This window comes from Equus caballus, chromosome 17 (assembly GCF_041296265.1).
Source record: "Equus caballus isolate H_3958 breed thoroughbred chromosome 17, TB-T2T, whole genome shotgun sequence".
NCBI classification, from domain to species: Eukaryota; Metazoa; Chordata; class Mammalia; order Perissodactyla; family Equidae; genus Equus; species Equus caballus.
Window position 1 is genome coordinate 88,389,277 of NC_091700.1, and position 20,142 is coordinate 88,409,418.

A 20,142-nucleotide genomic window follows, 5' to 3' on the forward strand; every position below is an offset into this window, starting at 1 on the left:
CAGAAGAGGTCTTAAGCAAGGACTTTGAGTCTCCACCCTCATTCTGTCTCCACAGTGCAATGACAAGCTGGCGCATGAAGCATCTTAGAGATCCGACATGGGCCCTCATCCAGGGACCAGTTCCAACACTCAGAGTGTGCACAAGTTAGTCTAAGAACTGTTGCCAGTTTTTATAGGAGTGTCAAATGTCTGCTGCCTGGGAATGGTTAAATGATAAAGATCTATACGGAGAATTAGGTACTAAGTGTTTACAATGTTTGGGCAGAATTTTCATTCAAGCAGAAAAATGCTCATGAGTATTGAGAAAAATACTTTGAGACTGTACATAAATATGCACATAGAAAGATCCTAGTAAGAAAAGAGAAGTGTATATATATCCCTGGGGAAAATAGGAGCAGGTAGAGACCAACCTCGATATTTCATGTTCCTGGAATTTATTATACTTGGGCATTGCTTTTGTTCTGCTTTTATCAACTTCTGATGAAATTTTAATGAGCACACACAGCTTTTGTACAGGAAACATGTTAAGGATTTCTTACCCTACCCAAAGACACATGGACACATTCTTAAGAATGGGAATTTATTTCACAATGTCAAAACTCTGAAAATCATTACTGGCCTTTACGTGAGTGGTCTTTTGAGTTACACATAATTTAAAAAGAGGTAGGGACGGAAAATCAAAACAAAAAGCAAGTGGTAAAGTTCCCAGTTAATACTAGCTGGTGCTTATTACATACCATTCTAAAGCCGGTAAATTCACTTTTGGCAGCGGCTCCTGCCTCACTTAACATTGCTTTCATAGAGTGTGGGAATTTTGTCACCCTTTTCATTATGGAATTTTGTCACCCTTTCAAAAAATTAAGTTAGTCCAAGATTTTACCACAACATTTGTGTGGTAAAGAAGGAGTTAAATGCAGGGGATGCTCTCAGTGTTTTAAAAGTGAGTGCGCACACACACTCACACACTTTAAATAAGACTTCTCTTAAAAAAAAAGACTTCTTCCAGATTTTCAGGTTCATTGCTGGCTGCTTAGAAAATAGCTTTCTTGGTTTGGTCCACAATTCTGAAGTCTTCCCCATCAGGGGCCATCCAACTGAGTGTCCTGCCACCTGGGGACAGAAGTCAGGGCACGTTCTGGGCCCAGTCCACCTTCTACTTCCTCCTGACCTTCACATCCGTGTCTGTGAGACGGAATCCAGTGTGTAATATGGGTTCTCCTTTTCCGGGTTCTTTTTCTTTTCATCATCATCAAACTTAGCTTCAACCTCTGCTGGGTTGACGTAAGTATAGAATTGAGCCATGATGCCAAATATTACGCAGACAACCAGAAGCAGAGCAGCAAATAGAATGTACTCGGCCCACTTTAAAGGAATTGGAGTTGGAGTAAGGAAAAAAAAAAACAGTACAGGTTATAGTAGTGTATATATCACATGTACATTTTCTTGCTATGTCAAATGGAAAGTGCTTTGAAATTAAATTGTTAGGGAAAATTGGTAGGCTACTGCCACAGATAAATGGTGAGTTACTGCCATAAATACTGAATGGCCAGCTTTTCTTGAATGCTCAAGTATAAATATAACATTTTTCTAATAGCACTGGAGTGCAGAAACACAAGACTTTGGGAAGACAAGAGAAAATTTCTGAAAAGCCCAAGTCTTAAGGCACATAGCTGGCTCCCAGAAGGATGGGCACCAAGAGAGCATGAGGCAGTACTCTTGAGGGAAAAAGAATATGCTGAAATGTACCAAGTTAACCCCTATGTTGTCCCTTGGCAATACCTTGAGGTCATGAGCACGCAACATTAGCACACGCTCTGATGGAACTGGTTGGGGATGCAATGAAACTGATGGGGTAAGGGACACCTCCCTTATGAGATAGATATGCTGAAGGAGCGAGTTGATCATGAAAGCCCTCATTTTATTTTTGCTGGAAAAATTACAACAACTTTCAGAATGGCTTTAACTTTAGGTGTTATGAAAGTTTCTAGATAACATGTCTGGTTTGGGGCCATTAAGTTGCATTTATTGAAGCTGGGAAAGATATGTTTTTTGGACAATAAACCACATTAGGGTGTACGCATGTTAACCCAATCTAGTTATTTTGGTTGTCAATTTCCAGTTGTATAATACCCAGTGGAAATAAGAGGAATGAGCACATGCTTGGCCACAAGACCACGGGGTGATGGGCCAATCTGCCTGGTCTGACAGTTTTATTCAGCCACTAGCCGAGATGACCACATGTATACAGACAGCTAGAGAGGGTCGTCATGATGACTGTTAATAGACAAGACAGAGGCACGTACAAGCTCTTCTTCCATCCCATACCTGTTTACTGAACTGGCCTGCTCCTGCCACGATAAGCACAATGATGTTGCCAACAGCCACTGTCAACAGCCATCCTGCTTGAAGCACCGACTTCATGTTGGAAGGAGCCTGAAGAAACAAAGCAGAGTGAATCCCAATCTAGATCTCAGCCTCAGAGCGGGAGAACACAATTCATGGAGTCAGTTAATGAAGCCGCCTACCCTCAAAATGCACGTTAAAAGTCAGGTTGGTTTAAATTGAAAAAGGACACTCACTTGGCTAGCAAGACACCCCAAAATCTCATGTTGTACAAACACAAGAATCTCTTGTCTTTCACTCTCCACATACTTGCAAAGTTGCCATCTTAGTTAAATGGACAAATCTACAGATGAACCATGTCTAATTCTTCAGAGAGTTTCCAAGCAAAGTCATCCAGCGTGACATTTTCTTCCCCCAAACGGAGGCTGCTCTGTGGTCTGCTCCTCTGCAAGCTTCCGTCCTCATCACCCAATCTCTTTTCAAGCCCGTGTCTCCTGTATTACAGGCAGCTCCTTTATTAGACTGTGAGGAAGTCATCGCAGAAAGGATATCCACCTCATAAGCTTGACTGCAAAACTTGAAGGTACTAGATATTGTGGGGATACAATGACCATAACTGTAGTTTTGATAAAATACTTCTGCAATTCAGCTGTAATTCAGGTATCAGCAAATTTTCCTCATTAGTATAATATACATAAAAGCAATAATATATACACATATATATATTATATATTTGCTTTTTGGTGAGGAAGATTGGCCTTGAGCTAACATCTCTTGCCAATCTTCCTCTTTTTTTCCCCCCAAAGCCCCAATACATAGTCGTACATCCTAGTTGTAGGTCATTCCAGCTCTTCTACATGCGATGCCGCCACAGAATGGCCTGATGAGCAGTGTGTAGGTCCGTGCCCAGGATCTGAACTGGTGAGCTGTGGGCCGCCAAAGTGGAGCACGTGAAGTTAACCACTTGGCCACGGGGCCAGCCCCAGCAATAATATTTTTTAACTTCTGAAAGCTAGGCCTTTATCAGTGTGTTTACTAAGAACTATAAAGAGACCTCAACTGAACCTTAAGGAAAATAAGGACACAAGACTTGTAAACGAGCAGCGTTGTGAATTGCTGATTCCATTTGGTTGTTTCTGAATGCAGAATCTACTGACGCTCATGAACCTGGTAACAGTCATTCGGACAGTTTTCGGATTCTGAACCTCTCGTATATGACTGCGAGAATTCAGACACGTACAATATACGCATTCATGAAGCTAAACAGAGTAAGATTCAATAAAGACAAGACTTGGTGCTCTCAAAAACCTTCAGTGGAATATAGCACAATGCTTTTTAGATTTTTTTACAACTATAAATATGTGGCTACCCAGGATTTAAATTAAGTCCCAGCAGCACTTTTTGAAGGCAGGGAGAGGGGAGGGGTGGTAAAAACAAAGCAGCAGAAACCTGAGAGTAGGAGAACTCCAGCCCCGTGACGGAGAACACCACCTCGCCGCAGGTGAGGAGGAAGTACTGCGGGATCTGCAGAGCCATGTTCACTGTGTTGGGTGGAATGTCTCCAAATACGCTGAGTTCGGGGCAGCCATCAGCCTAAACCAAGAAGCAAGAAGTTCAAATCGAGATTGCTCCTGGAATCACAAAAATCGCTCAAACAGGCAAATTGAGCTTGGACTTCCAGGATTACATCATACTTAGCAAGCAAGTACATACTTTGAATGTAAATATGCAACACTGCATTTTATCCTTGTGATGGGATGGCCTTGGTGGGACTTGAAAACATTAGTGTTTTCCTCTTAAACAAGAGAGTAGATTGCAAGTCAGGTTTGTTTAAGACATTGCCATCTCTTTGAACGAGAAGTTCCTCAAGTGCATGTTAATAGTCTATGAGGAGGCATCTGATACTGGTCAACATGAATCTTTAATCAGAGTAAGTCAGTCTGTTTAATTTTAACGGTGAATTTAAGTCAATTATAAGCTAAAGAATTAGTGGTGAAGTGAATTAATTCTAAGCTCATTTAAAATACAGACCCTAATATTACTCTCGTTAACTCATTACCCTGTCCTAAGTGTTTGTGAAGGCTCACGTCAATAAAGTCTGGGTGGAACTTCTGATCTCATGCAATGAGTTACTAACCTTCCTTCCCATTACATAGGTATACGCACTACCGAATCCGAGTCTGGGAGAAGTGAAATTACGTTCACACTGTTGTGAAATCTCTGTTGAGTTTATTGTGAAGCTTTTTCTATGAAAAGAAGAATGATATAGGTCAACATTCTTGGTGTTAAAAGCTTCAATGTATTATCTAAAGAAAAAAACTTAAAATCCTTGAACTTTGGAACAAAGTGTCCAGTATAGATACTTACTTGCCAGAAGGAAAAAACTGATATTCGCTGGCACTGTGACTGGTGACATTTACATAAACTGTCCCATCCATTGTGACGTCAAAGCTCTTGTCAAAAGCATTCACGAATCTGAAATAGAAAACCATCTGTCTTGTGACTGGCCTAGGGACTAATTTGCTCCAGGTCACTGCGTGTGCACCTGAAGTTGGGCCATGCTCCCTTTTGGAAGGAATTTAAGAGGTTTACAGAAGATTTTTAGAGTATAAAGGCAGAAAGTAAGCAACCCTAGGTTTGCCCTTGCCCACCCACTCATGAGAAACCCATGAGACACCTAAAAGAATTTATTTCACACAGTTAAATGCCAGAAAACTGTTCCAAGCACTTTGTAAGTAGGAACTACTTCGATGATATTTTGTGATGGCAAGTACGGACTGAAATCAGTGCCCTTCCCCTTTAAGAAGGCAGCCGTGTCCTTGAGTTCCTTGCTTCAGAAGCTATAAAGCTAAAGCAGCTGCGAAGGACCAAAAGCAGAAGTTGCCTAGCACGTAAAAGCCTCCAACTGGCGCTTCTTTCTGGGGGGTTGGGATAGAAGTTCATTTATTTCCTTTATCTCCAAGAGCCTGAGGCAGGGAGGGGCTCCAAGGACTGGAGAGGAAGAAGAGGCCAGCCCAGCAGGCAGGCACAATTTGGGGGAGTTCCACTCAGACAGTGGAGACGTGTGTCTGCAGGTCCTGGAGTGACGGTGAGCAGCACCCCTTTGGAATACAGCTAGGAATGGAACACCCAGTAGGACTTGGTGCTGGGTCCCAAGGCTTCCCGTCCCTGCACAGTCCCCTGTGCCTAAACTTAGAGATCCCCCCCTTCACTGTTCCAGGCTACAGAAGACCCTGACACTCTCGAACTACCCCAAGGAGGAGAAGGCTGCTGCCCAAAAGAAGACCAGCTGATTTTTCCTACCAAACAGATGAGTGAAGGCTTACGGCAGATTATACAATTTAGAGAACGAGAAGTAATAACAGTGTACACCCAAATACTGTAATGAACAATTTCGCCTCTGCCTCCCTAAAATATTTGGCTGAGTTTCACTGGCTTTGTGTGAACAAGTAATATTGGTCAAACATAGCAACTAAGAGAACATTTCTATGAATTAAATTCTGGTCCTGAAGTCCTTAGGCATTTGATTTGGTGCAGATTAATATAAGTGATTAATATAGAAAACTGAACTTGATGCCGGTTAACAGGAACCTAACAGATAGAATTCATACTGCTCCAAACTGTAAAAGCTGCTTTTGTCAAAGATCAGGATGAACCATTCAAAAGAGAGACAGTATGAAATCAGGAAGCAGAGCCTTGGTCCTGGGGCTATCTGTGGGACTTTGTCATGGCAGCCCCAGCAAACTCAGACAGGAGAGAACGAAGAAAACGAGGGAAGGAAGAAAAAGTTGAAAGGGCCTAGGGCTGGCAAGATAAATGAAATCATACCGACATTTAGTGACACTGCAGAGAAACTTGAGACCACCAAGGAGAAAGAAGATACTAAAAGCTTGGTGAGAAGACAATTAAGTAACTACAAAGACTGTCATTGTAGCTTTTTTTTTTTTTCCAGCACAACTAGGTGCTAGATGCCAGAAGAAATAAGCCTCCAAAATTCTGCGAGAAAATGGTGTCCAACCCATGAGCCAAGGTGAGAACAGAAAAAGACACTCTCAGGCATGCAAGGCCCTGCCATTTACCTCATAGCTTCTCTTGGTAAGATATTTGAGCGCAGTCTGCAGCCAAAAAAGAAAGGTGTCCGAGAAAGATGACTCGGAATCCAAGAGAGAAAGGTGCTAACCTGGGCATACAGGGAAAAAATGGCACAAGGACAGTGGTGTCACAGGAGTGCAGAGCAAATGGTCCAGTAGATCAAAGGGCATGCTGAAGAGATGGTTTGCAGAGAGGAAAGTGAGTTCCTTAGACCACCTTGGAGATAAAGGCTTATGCTTTTGTCAGCAAGAGGCCAAGTGAGTTACAGGAATAAATAAAAACCGTGCAAGGAAGCCTTGGTGAAATTAAAGCAGTCAGGATGCAGTACCACCGAACAATTCGTGGAATATAGTAGGACATTCCAATTCATCTCGACCTTCAGGACATTTCCCTCTGAGGATACATTTTCAAGGATATAAAGTTACATTTCCTTCTCTTTCAGACGGATTACTTTTATTACATTGTGACTAACATTTATACAGTTATATTGTAAATCCTGTTGATCTATATTTTAGAATTGACCTACAACATGGAATACAAAGAAAGATGAAGATTATAAATTTTAACAATGTGAAACAAACTGGACGTGAAGAGGGATGAAAAGTAAAAGTTAATTTCTTTACCATTTATATTAGTAAGTCAATAGACATCATCTTAATAATACACTTATATCTCTAGTTATTCACGTTTTAGTGGTAACTAGCAAAAGCTAAAATCAGAAATCATGAAGTTGTGGCCACAGGGAAAAGGGGTTTGGGGGTGAGAGCTGAGGCAAATAGGAGACTACTCTCATTTTTTTCCCCAATTTATTCTTATTTTTCATCCTTATTAAAAAAGTGTATTTATAGTAAATTGGCTTTTGCTGTACAGTTCTATGAGTTTTAACATATGTCTAGATTCATATAAACACTGTTACAATCAGGATACAGACCAGTTCCATCACCCTCAAAATCTCCCTCCTGAGGGCCTGTAGTCAAACCTTTCCTCCACTCCCAGCCCACAGCAGCTACCAATCTGTTCTCCACCATTGTAATTCTTTTGCCATTTCCAGAATGTCATGTAAGTGGAATTATACAGCATGTAACTTTTTGAGGCTGGCTTCTTTCACAGCATAATGCATTTGAAATTCATTTATAGGGGATGGCCCGGTGGCGTAGCAGTTAAGTTCCCACATTCCGCTTCTGCAGCCGGGGGTTCCCCAGTTCAGATCCCGGGTGCGGACATGGCACTGCTTGTCAAGCCATGCTGTGGCAGGCGTCCCACATAAAAAGTAGAGGAAGATGGGCATGGATGTTAGCTCAGGGCCAGTCTTCCTCAGCAAAAAGAGAAGGACTGGTGGCAGATGTTAGCTCAGGGCTAATCTTCCTCAAAAGAAAAAATCATTTATATTGCTGCATGCATCAACAGTTTGTCCTTTTCTTTTTTTTTTTTTTTTGCTGAGTAATATTCTGTTGTATGGATATACTATAGTCTGTTTATCCATCACCCACTGAAGGACCTTTGAATGATTTGGAATCTTTGGTGATCATGAATAGAGCTTCTATAAATATTCATGTATAGGTTTTTTAAATGAACATAAGTTTGCATTTCTCTAGGATAAATATTTAGGAGTGGATGGCTGGGTCATGTGGGAAGTGTACATTTAACTCTGTAAGAAAATGCCACACTATTTTTCAGAGTGGCCGTACTATTTTGTGCTCCCACTGGCAGTGCATGGGAGTTCTGATTGCTCTGTATCTTCACCAGCACTTGTTATTGTCAGTTTTTAAAAAAATTATTACAGCCATCCAACAGATGTGTCATGAAAACTCACTGTGGTTTTAATTCATTTTTCCTTAATGGCCAATGACGTCGAACACCTTTTCATGTGCTTATTTGCCATTTGTATATCTTCTTTGGTGAAATATCTGTTAAAATATTTTGCTCTGTTTTTTAACTGGGTTGTTTTCTTATGATTGAGTTTGTGTGTGTGTGTGTGTGTGTGTATGTGTGAGGAAGACTGGCCCTGAGCTAACATCTCTGCCAATCTTCCTCTATTTTGTATGTGGGACACTGCCACAGCGTGGCTTGATGAGTGGTGTGTACGTCCACGTCCGGGATCCGAACCCATGAACCCAGGGCCTCTAAAGCGGAGTGTGTGAACTTAATGATTACGCCACCAGGCCGGCCCCATGATTGAGTTTTGAGAGTACTTTATATATTCTGGATACAAGTTCTTTGTCAGATATGTGATTTGTAAATATTTTCTCCCTGTTTGTAGCTTATCTTTTCATTCTCTTATGGGATTTACAGAACAGACGTTTTTAGTTTAGATGAAATCTGATTCATCAATTTTTGTCCTTATGGATTGTGCTTTTGGTGTCCTAAGAACCTAAGTTACAAAGATTTTCTTTATTTCCTAGAAAAATTTTATAGTTTTACATTTTATATGTAGATCTATAATCAAATTTGAGTTACTTTTCTTATAAGATATGCAAGAATTTTTTTTTTTTGAGGAAGATCGGCCCTGAGCTAACATCCATGCCCATCTTCCTCTATTTCACATGTAGGACACCACAGCATGGCTTGATAAGCAGTGCCTAGGTCCTCACCTCGGATCTGAACCGGCCAACCCCAGGCCGCCGAAGCAGAGCATGTGAACTTAACCGCTATGCCACGGGGCTGGCCCCCATATGTAAGAACTTTAATATAATTTTTATATAAGACTTTTAGGTCAAATTCATTTTTTTTTACATACGACTGTGCAAATGTTTCAACACGATTTGTTGAAAAGACTATGCTTAGTCCATTAAACTGTCTTGTACGTTTGTCAAGAATCAGTTGGCTATCCTTCTATGGGTCTATTTCTGGATTATTCCATTGACCTATCTCTTTGCCAATACTATTTTGTCTTGATTCCTGTAGCTTTGTAGTCAGTCTAAAAGTTGGTACTAGTATGAGTCTTCCAAATTTGCCCTTTTTCAAAATAATTTTGGCTCTTCTAGTTCCTTTGCTTTTCCACATACATTTTAGAATCAGCTTGTTTATATGTATAGAAATAAGGCTATGTGGTCAACTAATCTTTGACAAGGGTGCCAAGAACACACAACGGGGAAATGAAAGTTTATTCAATAAATAGCGTTGGGAAAACTGGATATCCCACAAGCAAAAACTGGACCCATCTTACCCAATTCACAAAAATTAATGCAAAATGGATTAAAGACTTAAACGTAAGACCTGAAACCATAAAATTCCCAGAAGAAAACATAGGGAAAAGACTCCTTGACATTGGTCTTGGTAATGATTTTTTTGGACATGACATCAAAAGCACAGGCAACAAAAGCAAAAATAAACAAGTGTGACTACGTCAGACTAAAAAGCTTCTGCACAGCAAAGAAAACAATCAACAAAATAAAGTCAATCTATGGAATGGGAGTAAATATTTGTAATTCACCTATCTGATAGGGGTTAATATCTAAAATGTATAAAGAACTCATACAACTCAATAGCAAAACCCCTCTAATACTCCAATTAAAAAATGGACAAAGGACCTGAATAGACATTTTTCCAAAGGAGACATACAAATGGCCAACAGGTACATGGAAAGGTGCTGAACATCACTAATCATCAGGGAAACAAGAAATCAAAACCACGATGAGCTATCACCTCATACCTGTTAGGATGGCTATTATCAAAAAGACAAGAGACAAACATTAGTGAGCATGTGGAGGAAAGGAAACCCCTGTACGCTGTTGGTGGGAATGTAAATTGGTACAACCATTATGGAAATCACTATGAAGGTTCCTTAAAAAATTAAAACTAGAATTACTATATGATCCACCAACCCCACTTCTAAGTATATATCCAAAGGAAATGAAATCAGTATCTCAAAGAGCTATCTGCACTCCCGTGTTCACGGCAGCATTATTTACAACAGCCAGGACAGAAACAACCTAAGAGTCCATTGATGGATGAGTGGATAGCTTGGGTTTGTTTTTTTTTTTTAAGATTTTTTATTTTATTTTTTTCCTTTTTCTCCCCAAAGCCCCCAGGTACATAGTTGTATATTCTTCGTTGTGGGTTCTTCTAGTTGTGGCATGTGGGACGCTGCCTCAGCGTGGTTTGATGAGCAGTGCCACGTCCATGCCCAGGATTCAAACCAACGAAACACTGGGCCGCCTGCAGCGGAGCGCGCGAACTTAACCATTCGGCCATGGGGCCAGCCCCAAGCTTGGGTTTTTTTAGCTGTCCTTTTTCAGAGTAAGGAAGTTCCCTTCAATTCTTAGTTTGCTGGGAGTTTTTATCATGAGTGGATGCTGAATTTCATCAAATGCTTTTTCTGCATTAACTGATATGATGATGTGGATTTTCCTCTTTAGATTATTAAGATAACGGATTATATTTATTGTTTTTTGAATACTGAACCAGCCTTACACTTTTGGGATAAACTCCATACTCTCATTTTATCTCCTTGTTACAGCTGGACTTTACTATGGGTATGCATTACTTTCATAAGAAGCTGATATAACTTAAGTTTTAAAGAAAATATATATACCTGATTCCATTTTGTCCTTTTTCTGGCTTTCGGTCAAGGCCATCCTTTATCTGAGAAAAAAACGTTTTCAAATATAATTCATTAAAGTAAGTTCAGATTACCATTTCAGCCTCTGAGAAGGAAAACGACACTGACATTTATCCCAGGAGCTAAGGGCATAATGATTACATTTAGAGGACTCCATCCTTCAACCCTGATTTTCCTTGAAGTTAACATGAACCTCTACAATTTTTGATGCTTGATTTCCAACAGTTCCACAGAATACTGCCTTCCAAGACTTTAGAACAAGCCACTCAACAGCTCCCTAATTCAACACGGGACCAAGAATCTTAATTCCATATTGCAGTTCTATAAAAGCTCACTTAAATTCACCTTTCACAATATCCAGAACTCCTTTTTTTACTTCAACTACGCCTTCATAGCTTCTTTATATGCCAAATGGCATATCCAGACACTATATTTTGCCTTGAAATATTTTATGTGTATTTTTATTGCTTTTACCTGATATATTGACTTATTTTTTCAGAAATTGCTCTAATTTTCCAATTATGTAGTACAAATTTTAAAAATTAATACAATTAATGATATATTCAAAACTTTATCTCAAAAAGTCTCTGAGGATGCACATATGTACTCTGTGTGACTTGTGTACACACTCCATGCCCAGAAGTTCTTTGATTAAAAAAATTTTTGATTAATATTAACCCTTCCCATCCACCAGTCAAACTTTTATTGGAAGTCAAATGATTTGTCTCCTTGAAGAAGGAAGAAATTGAGGATTATCTAATATGATACTACATAGAACTAAAACAAGTCACATCAGTAAAAGGTCATGTCTCCAACGTTACAAATAATAAAGCGTCAGCTGTAGGTGTCCAGCTACTTACCACTCGGTAATGATTGGGGGCCCACACTAGAATGGTATGGCGATGGCCCTGCTCAAAGTTATGGGTTACTGGAGTGACTGGTGATCCAGTGGAAGAAATGTTTATACTCAGCTTGTCTACATCAAAAGTCATAAAGTCGCCTGTCTATAATGGAGGGAAAGGAGTCATGGTTAATACCATTGACACTTGTTCAGCACTGTGTAACTGAACATTGTTATAGCGTATTATTGGACATTCCCAGTTCATGGTCATAAATATCAAAAAATGCCTTGGCAGAGCTGGCATTGGTTTGTCTCAGCCTCCCAGTCACCAGAATGGACTCTTTCATGAAGTTGTTTAATATTATCAGAGGAATTATACTTTTCATCCATCATTTTACTTTAATTTCATTTTATGAAGATAAATGCTATGGAAATAATTCCTACCATTGGGCAAAGGACAGCATCAGGGGAAAAGCAACAGCCCTGATGAAAACCAGTACTGGGCTGCCCCAAGCATCAGGAGTCGAACTTTCTTTTTTCTTCAAGATTATTAGTTTGGTAAGCTCTAAAGAAGTGGTTCTCAACCATCGCTCAACAGGAATGAGACCAGTTCGATCAAAATCTCTGGAGTTGGGACCCAGTATCAGGATTGTTAAAGCTCTCCGAGTGCTTCCAATATGGACTCAAGGTTGAGAACCTCTAATCCAGACCAAAGACCATCTAGATTAAGGTTTTCCAACCTTGGCACTACCGACATTTGGAGCCAGATAATTCTCGGTTGTGAGGGGCTGTGTGTCAGTATCCCCGGCTGCTATAGAGGAGATGCCAATAGCAAATTCCAAGTTATGACAACGAAAAATGTTTCCAGAGATTGTCAAATGTCCCCTGAGGCGGCAAAATTGCCCCCAGTGGAGAACAACTGACCTAGACATTTAAGGTGGGGTTCCGTGCATGAGCAGCAGCAACATCACGGGATGGCTTGTTAGAAATGCACATTCCAGACCCACTGATCAAGAACCCGCATTTTAGCAAGCTCCCCAAGTGACTCCCGTGCACATTACGGTTTGAGTTGCACCAGTTTAGAGTGAAGCCAAAATGAGATCAAGATGATTCAGATTTACACAAGGACCAAGAAGATCAGCTTATTCAATGTTATTATAACTCAGGTCAGAAGTTGAAAAGAAAGTTGCACTTCCTTCTACTTACTTGGGACATTTGGTTAACTGCCATTGTCTCTCCAGGAAAAGATATGTTCATGCTATTGTTTCCTATATTCAATACTTTAACTTGGACTTCATGTCCGTTGGGGAAGACTGGAAGAGTTTTCTGAGCAAAAGAAAAGAAAATTGGCAGTGAGGCCTTCAGTGCATATTGAAGATAACCTTAACCATGGCACTCCAGTCACTTCCCCCTAGCCAAGGAAACCTGTGCTGGCTGAGGCATCCCAAACGCACACCATGAAGCCCAGGGGGCCTCCACTTGCTTACCTCACAGCACCCACAGAAAGTGATGTTTGTACAGAACACGGAGGCAATCAGAAAGAGGCTGCCCCTGGCCCTGCCTATCTACCTCCAGGTCCAAGGATCCCAGGTTAGGAAGCCTAATATCTGAGGCAGTCAGAGTAACCATAGTCTCATGAAAGGTTATCTTGTTGTGGCCTCTGAGATTGGCTCTGCCCAGATGCCAAAGTCCTCCTTTCTAACTGTGGAAGCCCAGACCTCAGTCCTGGACACGGTGCTTGAAATACCCTCTCACAAATGCTTTATGCCTTCCTGCCTCCACACCTGGCTTGGGGTTTCTGCCTTTTCCCTACAACGCCCTCTCTCTCTTCAGCGTCACTGAAGCAATCCATGTCTATTTTAGCCCCACAATTCATTTTCCACAAAGCTTGCTATGTTCAAGACAGAGTTCACCCATACATATAGCAGCATTATTGACAATAGCCAAGAGGTGGAACGACCTTGTCAACGAATGAATGGACAAACTAACTGTAGTATATCCATACCATAGAATGTTATTCAGCCTTAAGAAGGAAGGAAATTCTGACACATAGTACAACACGGACGAACCTTGAGAACATTATGCAAAGTGAAATAAGCCAGTCAGAAAAAGACAGATACTGTATAATTCCACTTACATGAGGTACCTAGAGTAGACAAATTCATAGAGACAGAAAGTAGAATGGTGGTCGCCAGGGACTGGGGGGAGAGGAATGGGGAGCTGTTTAATGGGTGTGGAGCTTCAGTTTTGCTAGGTGAAAGCGTTCTGGAGACTGGGTGCACGACAATATGAACGCCCTTGGCACTACTCAACTGTACACTTAGAAATGGCTAAGATGGTAAATTTCATGCTATACATATTTTACACAATTAAAAATTAAAAAAGAGAAATTAAAAGAGAGAGAGAAGGGGAGGGAGGGAGGGAGACAAACAGAGAAAGTTGCGGGGGGGGGGGGGCGGCGAGGAGGAAGGAGTGGAGGAGAGAAAGAGAGAGAGAGGAGAGAGGTCTTTGACCTCCTGTCTTAGATACTTCATAACACCCTGTTTCTAGGACCTGTCTCAGACTCACAGCATTAGGTGTCTAGTTTAGCCCCATTGGGGGCCCAACAGATGTGTGGATTAGCTACCATTATTATAAACTTAGAACACAAAAGGTGTCTTCCTATCAAAAAGACAATTTACACATTTTTGAAGTACTTCGTTTGTGAGCGAACTTCTTTTAGCCAGATCTCCTAGGAGTTCATATTGCAAAACAACAAGTTCCATAAACTTCCCCCCATTATAAAAACTGCACAGTCGTCCCCCCTTATCTGCAGTTTTGCTTTCCAAGGTTTCAGTTATCCCTGGTCAGCTCTGGTCATCCTCCTTCTGACACAGCCTAACGCTGGGTCACAGCGCCTGTGTCGGCCACCTCGCTTCATCTCATCACATAGGCGTGTATCACCTCGCCTCATCACAAGACGGGTGCGTATAGCACAACAGAACATACTTTGAGACCACATTCACATAAGTTTTACTCCAGTATATTGTTATAATTGTTCTATTTTATTATTGTTATTGTTGTTTAGCTCTTTCTGTGCCTAATTTATAAATTAAACTTTATCATAGGTATGCATGTATAGGAAAAAACACAGTATAAATAGGGCTCAGTACCATCTGTGGCTTCAGGCACCCCCTGGGGGTCCTGGAGCTACCCGCTGTGGGTGAGGAGGGCCTGCTGTACTATAAATGGAAGCTCCTCATGGAACTGCTATCTAGTTTTTCTTCTGATTGAGTGCGCCCACGTGACCCGGTTCCCGGCTTTGTCCTTCGCGGTGATACGAGCCGCAGCGCACGCACGCTGACGGAATGGGACTATTTTACCCCCTGCAGCACAGCATCCATAGCTCCAGGACTGAGTTTGTCAGCAAAGACCCTGGCCTCCCCAAATGCTCTCAGTCCTGGAGGAAGACGACTTCTGAATGCTCCACTGGACCCGCCAGGAAAGGGCCCTGGAGAGTCAGAGGACAACTCACATCAATTTCCACCTGCACAATTGCAGCTGCCACAAAAGCCATGGAAGCCAGGAACATCCCAACCGTCATCTTCTTCAAGGAGCTGAAGGGACAACAGGAGAGTGGGTCTCAAGTGGCCTCATACAAACGAGCTAATGATAAGCCCCCAAAGGAAGCTCTCCTCTCCCACCATCCCCCCCAAAACAAAGCTGACCTCCCTACAAAACACATGGGTTGGAAGTATTTGTCTCTTATTCATGACCAAGACTAAGAAGAATAAATGGAATACAGCTTCTTATTTGCATTTTCCACTTAATTTCTAGAGATTATAGTTCAGGAGATACTTTGGATTATAGTTAATATTTCGACCATCTACATAGATAAGAGAACCTTAATTAGAGGATTTTCTGGCTGCCATTAACAGCACATCGGCATACAGACATCTAACTCAAATACTACATTTCTTGAAGAGCCCCATCACATAGGTGGTGTTGTGGGAGGGGAGACAGACTTTCTTTCCACTGAGGCGCCGGAAGCCGGGGGAGAGCAGCCTGTTTGCAAAGCCCTCGGTCGAGTGGAGCTTCACCCCAACCCCAACCCACTGGTCACCTACGTGAAATTGAGACCACATTTTGCAATCAGAGGATACACCACAGCATCCATGATGGGGACCATGATCACAATCAAGATGGCGTTCACCGTCTGCAGGTGGAGCGGAGATGAACTGTTACTGTTGTCTCAGGGGCTTTGATCTCTGAGAGCAACTTACATATTTTCTCCTACCTGCATTTGATCTGGCTGAATTTCAATAACTCCCTAAAAAGAAGGGGAAAAAAATCTCATTGATAAATCCCACCGATGATTGACTGGGGAGATGGGGGTGGGAATGTCACGAAAGGGAAAGAGAAAGGGGACAGAGGGACTGAAACTAGGGAATAGTGACCAGGGGAGGTGAAATATCTGTTGCTTAGCTCAAACTTACAATTTGCCCATTCATAGTGGTCGCTTGCAGTGTCCACCTTGATCCCTTAAAAATGAACAGATTTATTGCATCATTTGGGAACGTGTGGGTTTTAAATATTTTACAAGTCAGTGTCGAGTCTTTTCCAAATCAGGAACGAGGTTTGAAATGTTATAGGATTTAAAATTTCTTAAACATCAAGTTAGTCTCCCAGTTCCGCTGTAATGGTGGGCAAGAAGAGACAACTTGCATTTCTGCTGTACGAGTTAACACAACACGTAGGACTCCAACCCTTCACGAAGATTCTGCAAAGTGCTGCTATGTGATAAAGTTATCCTTAGGATACACAAAAATGCATTTCTGAGGCTTGTCGGAGAGCATGACATCTCCTGTAGGGTGAAAGCAGCCAGGCACTCTGACAACATTCTACATTCACTGGCAGAAAAGTTTCAAGCACATTATTGTGCTAAGAGCCACTTCTGACAGACGAGGCTGTCTTACAGTGGAATTCCATCAAGAGAGTGTTGGATTTAACCCTGGGCAGCCTAGTTACATTCAACCTATTTTATAGTAAAAGATGACTCAGGACTGTATAAGTATATATGATTATTTCCACAGAGGACTGAACGTGTAAATGTTTCAGCATAATCTATCAACTCCACTGGAAGGACATCGTAGCAAGTCAGGAAAGATGCCACTGTTGGAGTTCTTACAATATGCCAGTCAATGATCACTTTATAAATGTTCTCCAATTTGATCCTCACAGCCTTGCTGTGGGTTATAAGCCTTTCAGAAGGGTTAAGGAATTACCTGAGACACACAGCTAAAACGGGATGAGTGTATTTCTAGCGTAGACTGATTCCACTAACCGGTCCCTATCCAACCTGCAACACTGCCTCCTTGGGGCATCTACAGTTGGTTTTTAAAAAAGAAACTCAATGTGATCCAACAATTAGCAAATAAGTGAAAACATTTTTAGGAGCTAAATACTAAGTACAGCTTAGTGCCTGGTGGTGCCCAAAGAATGTTTGCTTTATGAGGATGCACAGAAATAGCATTTCACGTTACCTGCTGATCGAATAAGGCCCAGAACATGGGGAGTGGAATGTACAGGAACATCACCCTCGTGACCATCTTGATTTGAGAGATAAGCCGCTCCTGCAGTTGGAGTGGAGGAGGGACACATCAGCCACGACCTGTGTCGCTCGCAGCTATTAGCAGTTTAGTTTCAGCGTAGACATATTTGCATCTAGAGACAGGCTGGGAGGTGATTAATTATTCCAAAGAACCCTACCACAGATTTCTTCAGAAAATCAAAAATTCCTAAGTTATTTAAAATGTGAGCAAAACATCTGCTTAGGAGGTAAATTACTCAAATTTAAATGTAAATTCCATTAAATATAAACCCCACTACCAGCACTTAGCTCTTCCATGTTCAAACTAAAGTTATGTGACCACAATTACGCACAATTATTGACAGATGATTCCAAGTGAAAACCTATGAAAAGGTAATATTGTTTCCAGATAAATTATGTCCATTATTTATCAAGTTCTTCTCAATATAAAAAAACACTGTTGCATAGTCTGATACAAAATGCTATCAAAGCTTACGAGGATACAACTGATAATTTTGTCCATGTAGCCTTAATAATATGGATTGCGACTGTGGATGTCCACTTTCTAGAGGAAGCTCTCTGGGGCCACCGGAGCAATAATGTCACTCACATCGTATTTCTCTTTGGCCCAGTCCAGCCAGTGCTCCCTCTTGGGGAATTTGTTACTCCGATGTCTAATCCTGTTTGTGATGGCAAACTGAAAGAAGGAAAAAAAAAATCAAATTTCAAAACATAACACATTATTTTATCAGGAAGACACATTTCCATTAAACCCCCTTTAATGGGAAACTATGAGAGAAGCAAAATACAAAACTGTATACACTAGTATAATGATGATGCTAAAAGGCATAATATGCATTTATTTCTAATTTCTTTCTAACTATGAGTGTTTGAGTCGGAGCAAACGGTAACACAGTTACTTTACTCTCCAGGCCCTCTAGACAGGAGAGTTCAATAGAAATATAACACATGACACATTTGCAATTTAAGTTTTCTGGTAGCCTGATTGAAAACGCTAACAAGGGCCTGGCCTGCTCATCAAGCCATGCTGTGGCAGCATCCCACATACAAAATAGAGGAAGACTGGCACAGATATTAGTGCAGGGACAATCTTCCTCAAGCAAAAAGAAGAAGATTGGCAACAGACATTAGCTCAGGGCCAATCTCCCTCACGAAGAAAAAAAAAAAAACCAAAAAGCTAAACAGGTGAAATTCATTTTAAATATATTTTAACCCCAAAACCCAAAATATGATCTTAATATATAATCAATATTAAAAAACTAATGAGGATTTTTACATTCTTTTTTCATTACCAAGTCTTCAAAATCTGAGGTATATTTTACACATCTCAATTTGGATGCTAAATTTTTATCAGAAATACTTCATCTGTATTTATATTTCATAAAATTTATGTCTGAAAAACTAGATTTACTAAACTAACTTTACTAACTAAACAACTCAACTAAGTTGCTCCAAACATACTTAAAGGTTTTCCAGTAACTGAATTATCAGTTTTTAAGTTTAAGAGAACCACTACACAGAAATACGCTTATAAGAAATTATATAATTTAAATTAATTTAAGTGAAACTCAATTTAAAATTCTGTTGCCTAGTTGCACTTGCCACATTTGCAATGTTCAACAGCCACCTGTGGCTAATGGCAACCATACCGGCCAGAGCAGATCTACAATAAAGGTACTGTCACCCCTCAAAGGCGAGGGAGAAGCCCCCACATAGAACTAGATTTATAAGAAAAGAAAGATTATAGTTAAAGATATTTTAAAATATGGTAAGACTGATCAGAAAAATATACTGGCTCACCCATCATAATATTAGGGGCTTCTAAGATTCCTTGTTAGCGAGATGACTTTAGGAAAAGCAAAGTGCATTTGCAATGATACAGCAGCAAGAGAAGGTGATGGTGGTGCTGGCTGGGGACGTGTGTGTGACGAAAAGGCAATAACTCAAAGCTACGGGCTGATTTTAGGATACCGGGAAATACAATTCTCATGCCTCTAAACAGCTTGAAGCTGTTCTTTTGGAGTTTGAGCTAAGTGGTCAATTATTTGGTATGGAACGGGAGAGATTATTGGTAAGATCCTCTTTTTAGCTTGGAAATAACTTTTTTGTTTGGAATCAATTTAATGTTAGAGGAAAGTGCAGGAGGAAACAGGGAGAGCTGCAAATGAAGGGGGTTTTTTGAACCCTGAGAGGAGATATTTATTTCACAGAATGAAGTCCACCTGTATAATTTAGCACAATCAAGCCAGGAAAGTGACCTAAAGTTATCTTAAAGCTATCTTTTCATCCAAAAGATCATCCACACGTGTATTTTTTAAATAAATAAGTGACACATTTTTCCCCTATTGTACAATGTTCCCTAAAAAAAAAAGGGGGATATGTAGAGGAAAAAAGTTATTTGATTCTATGATTTAAAGATTTCTACACTCTACATTTATTTCCTGCCTTTAAACGTGCCTCCGTGTACATATACCCCGTAGATATATATGGAAGAAACCATAATCTTTGACAACGGGACTTCTGATGCCGCATTAGATAGCACAGACGTACTGTAAGTTAGGCGCTGTTCTCCTATTTTCAGCAATTTGGTGGACTTAAAAATTTTTCTGTTATAAATGTTACATTGACAATTTATGAATGTGAATCTGCATTCGTTTTGTGTGTTCATTTTTAAAAGTTATTTTCCAAGCCTTAATTCCTAAAAGTAGAATTACT

General features: G+C 40.7%; 1 protein-coding gene across 1 annotated transcript in view; it reads right to left on the reverse strand.

Annotated features, from left to right (window-relative positions):
- Nucleotides 1-563: 563 nt before the first annotated feature.
- The window catches only part of SLC15A1 (solute carrier family 15 member 1), a 45,671-nt gene continuing 26,092 nt past the window's right edge, over nt 564-20,142 (reverse strand). The window contains exons 10-23 of the mRNA XM_014732161.3: nt 18,017-18,103; nt 17,360-17,449; nt 16,313-16,357; nt 16,114-16,146; nt 15,944-16,032; nt 15,352-15,433; nt 13,044-13,163; nt 11,857-12,000; nt 10,970-11,019; nt 4,711-4,818; nt 4,481-4,589; nt 3,793-3,936; nt 2,326-2,433; nt 564-1,362 (exon numbers count right to left, since the gene is read on the reverse strand). Of these exons, the coding sequence (XP_014587647.1) occupies nt 1,171-1,362; nt 2,326-2,433; nt 3,793-3,936; nt 4,481-4,589; nt 4,711-4,818; nt 10,970-11,019; nt 11,857-12,000; nt 13,044-13,163; nt 15,352-15,433; nt 15,944-16,032; nt 16,114-16,146; nt 16,313-16,357; nt 17,360-17,449; nt 18,017-18,103 (1,401 nt within the window). The 3' untranslated portion in view covers nt 564-1,170. The remainder of the gene's footprint in view (nt 1,363-2,325; nt 2,434-3,792; nt 3,937-4,480; nt 4,590-4,710; nt 4,819-10,969; nt 11,020-11,856; nt 12,001-13,043; nt 13,164-15,351; nt 15,434-15,943; nt 16,033-16,113; nt 16,147-16,312; nt 16,358-17,359; nt 17,450-18,016; nt 18,104-20,142) is intronic.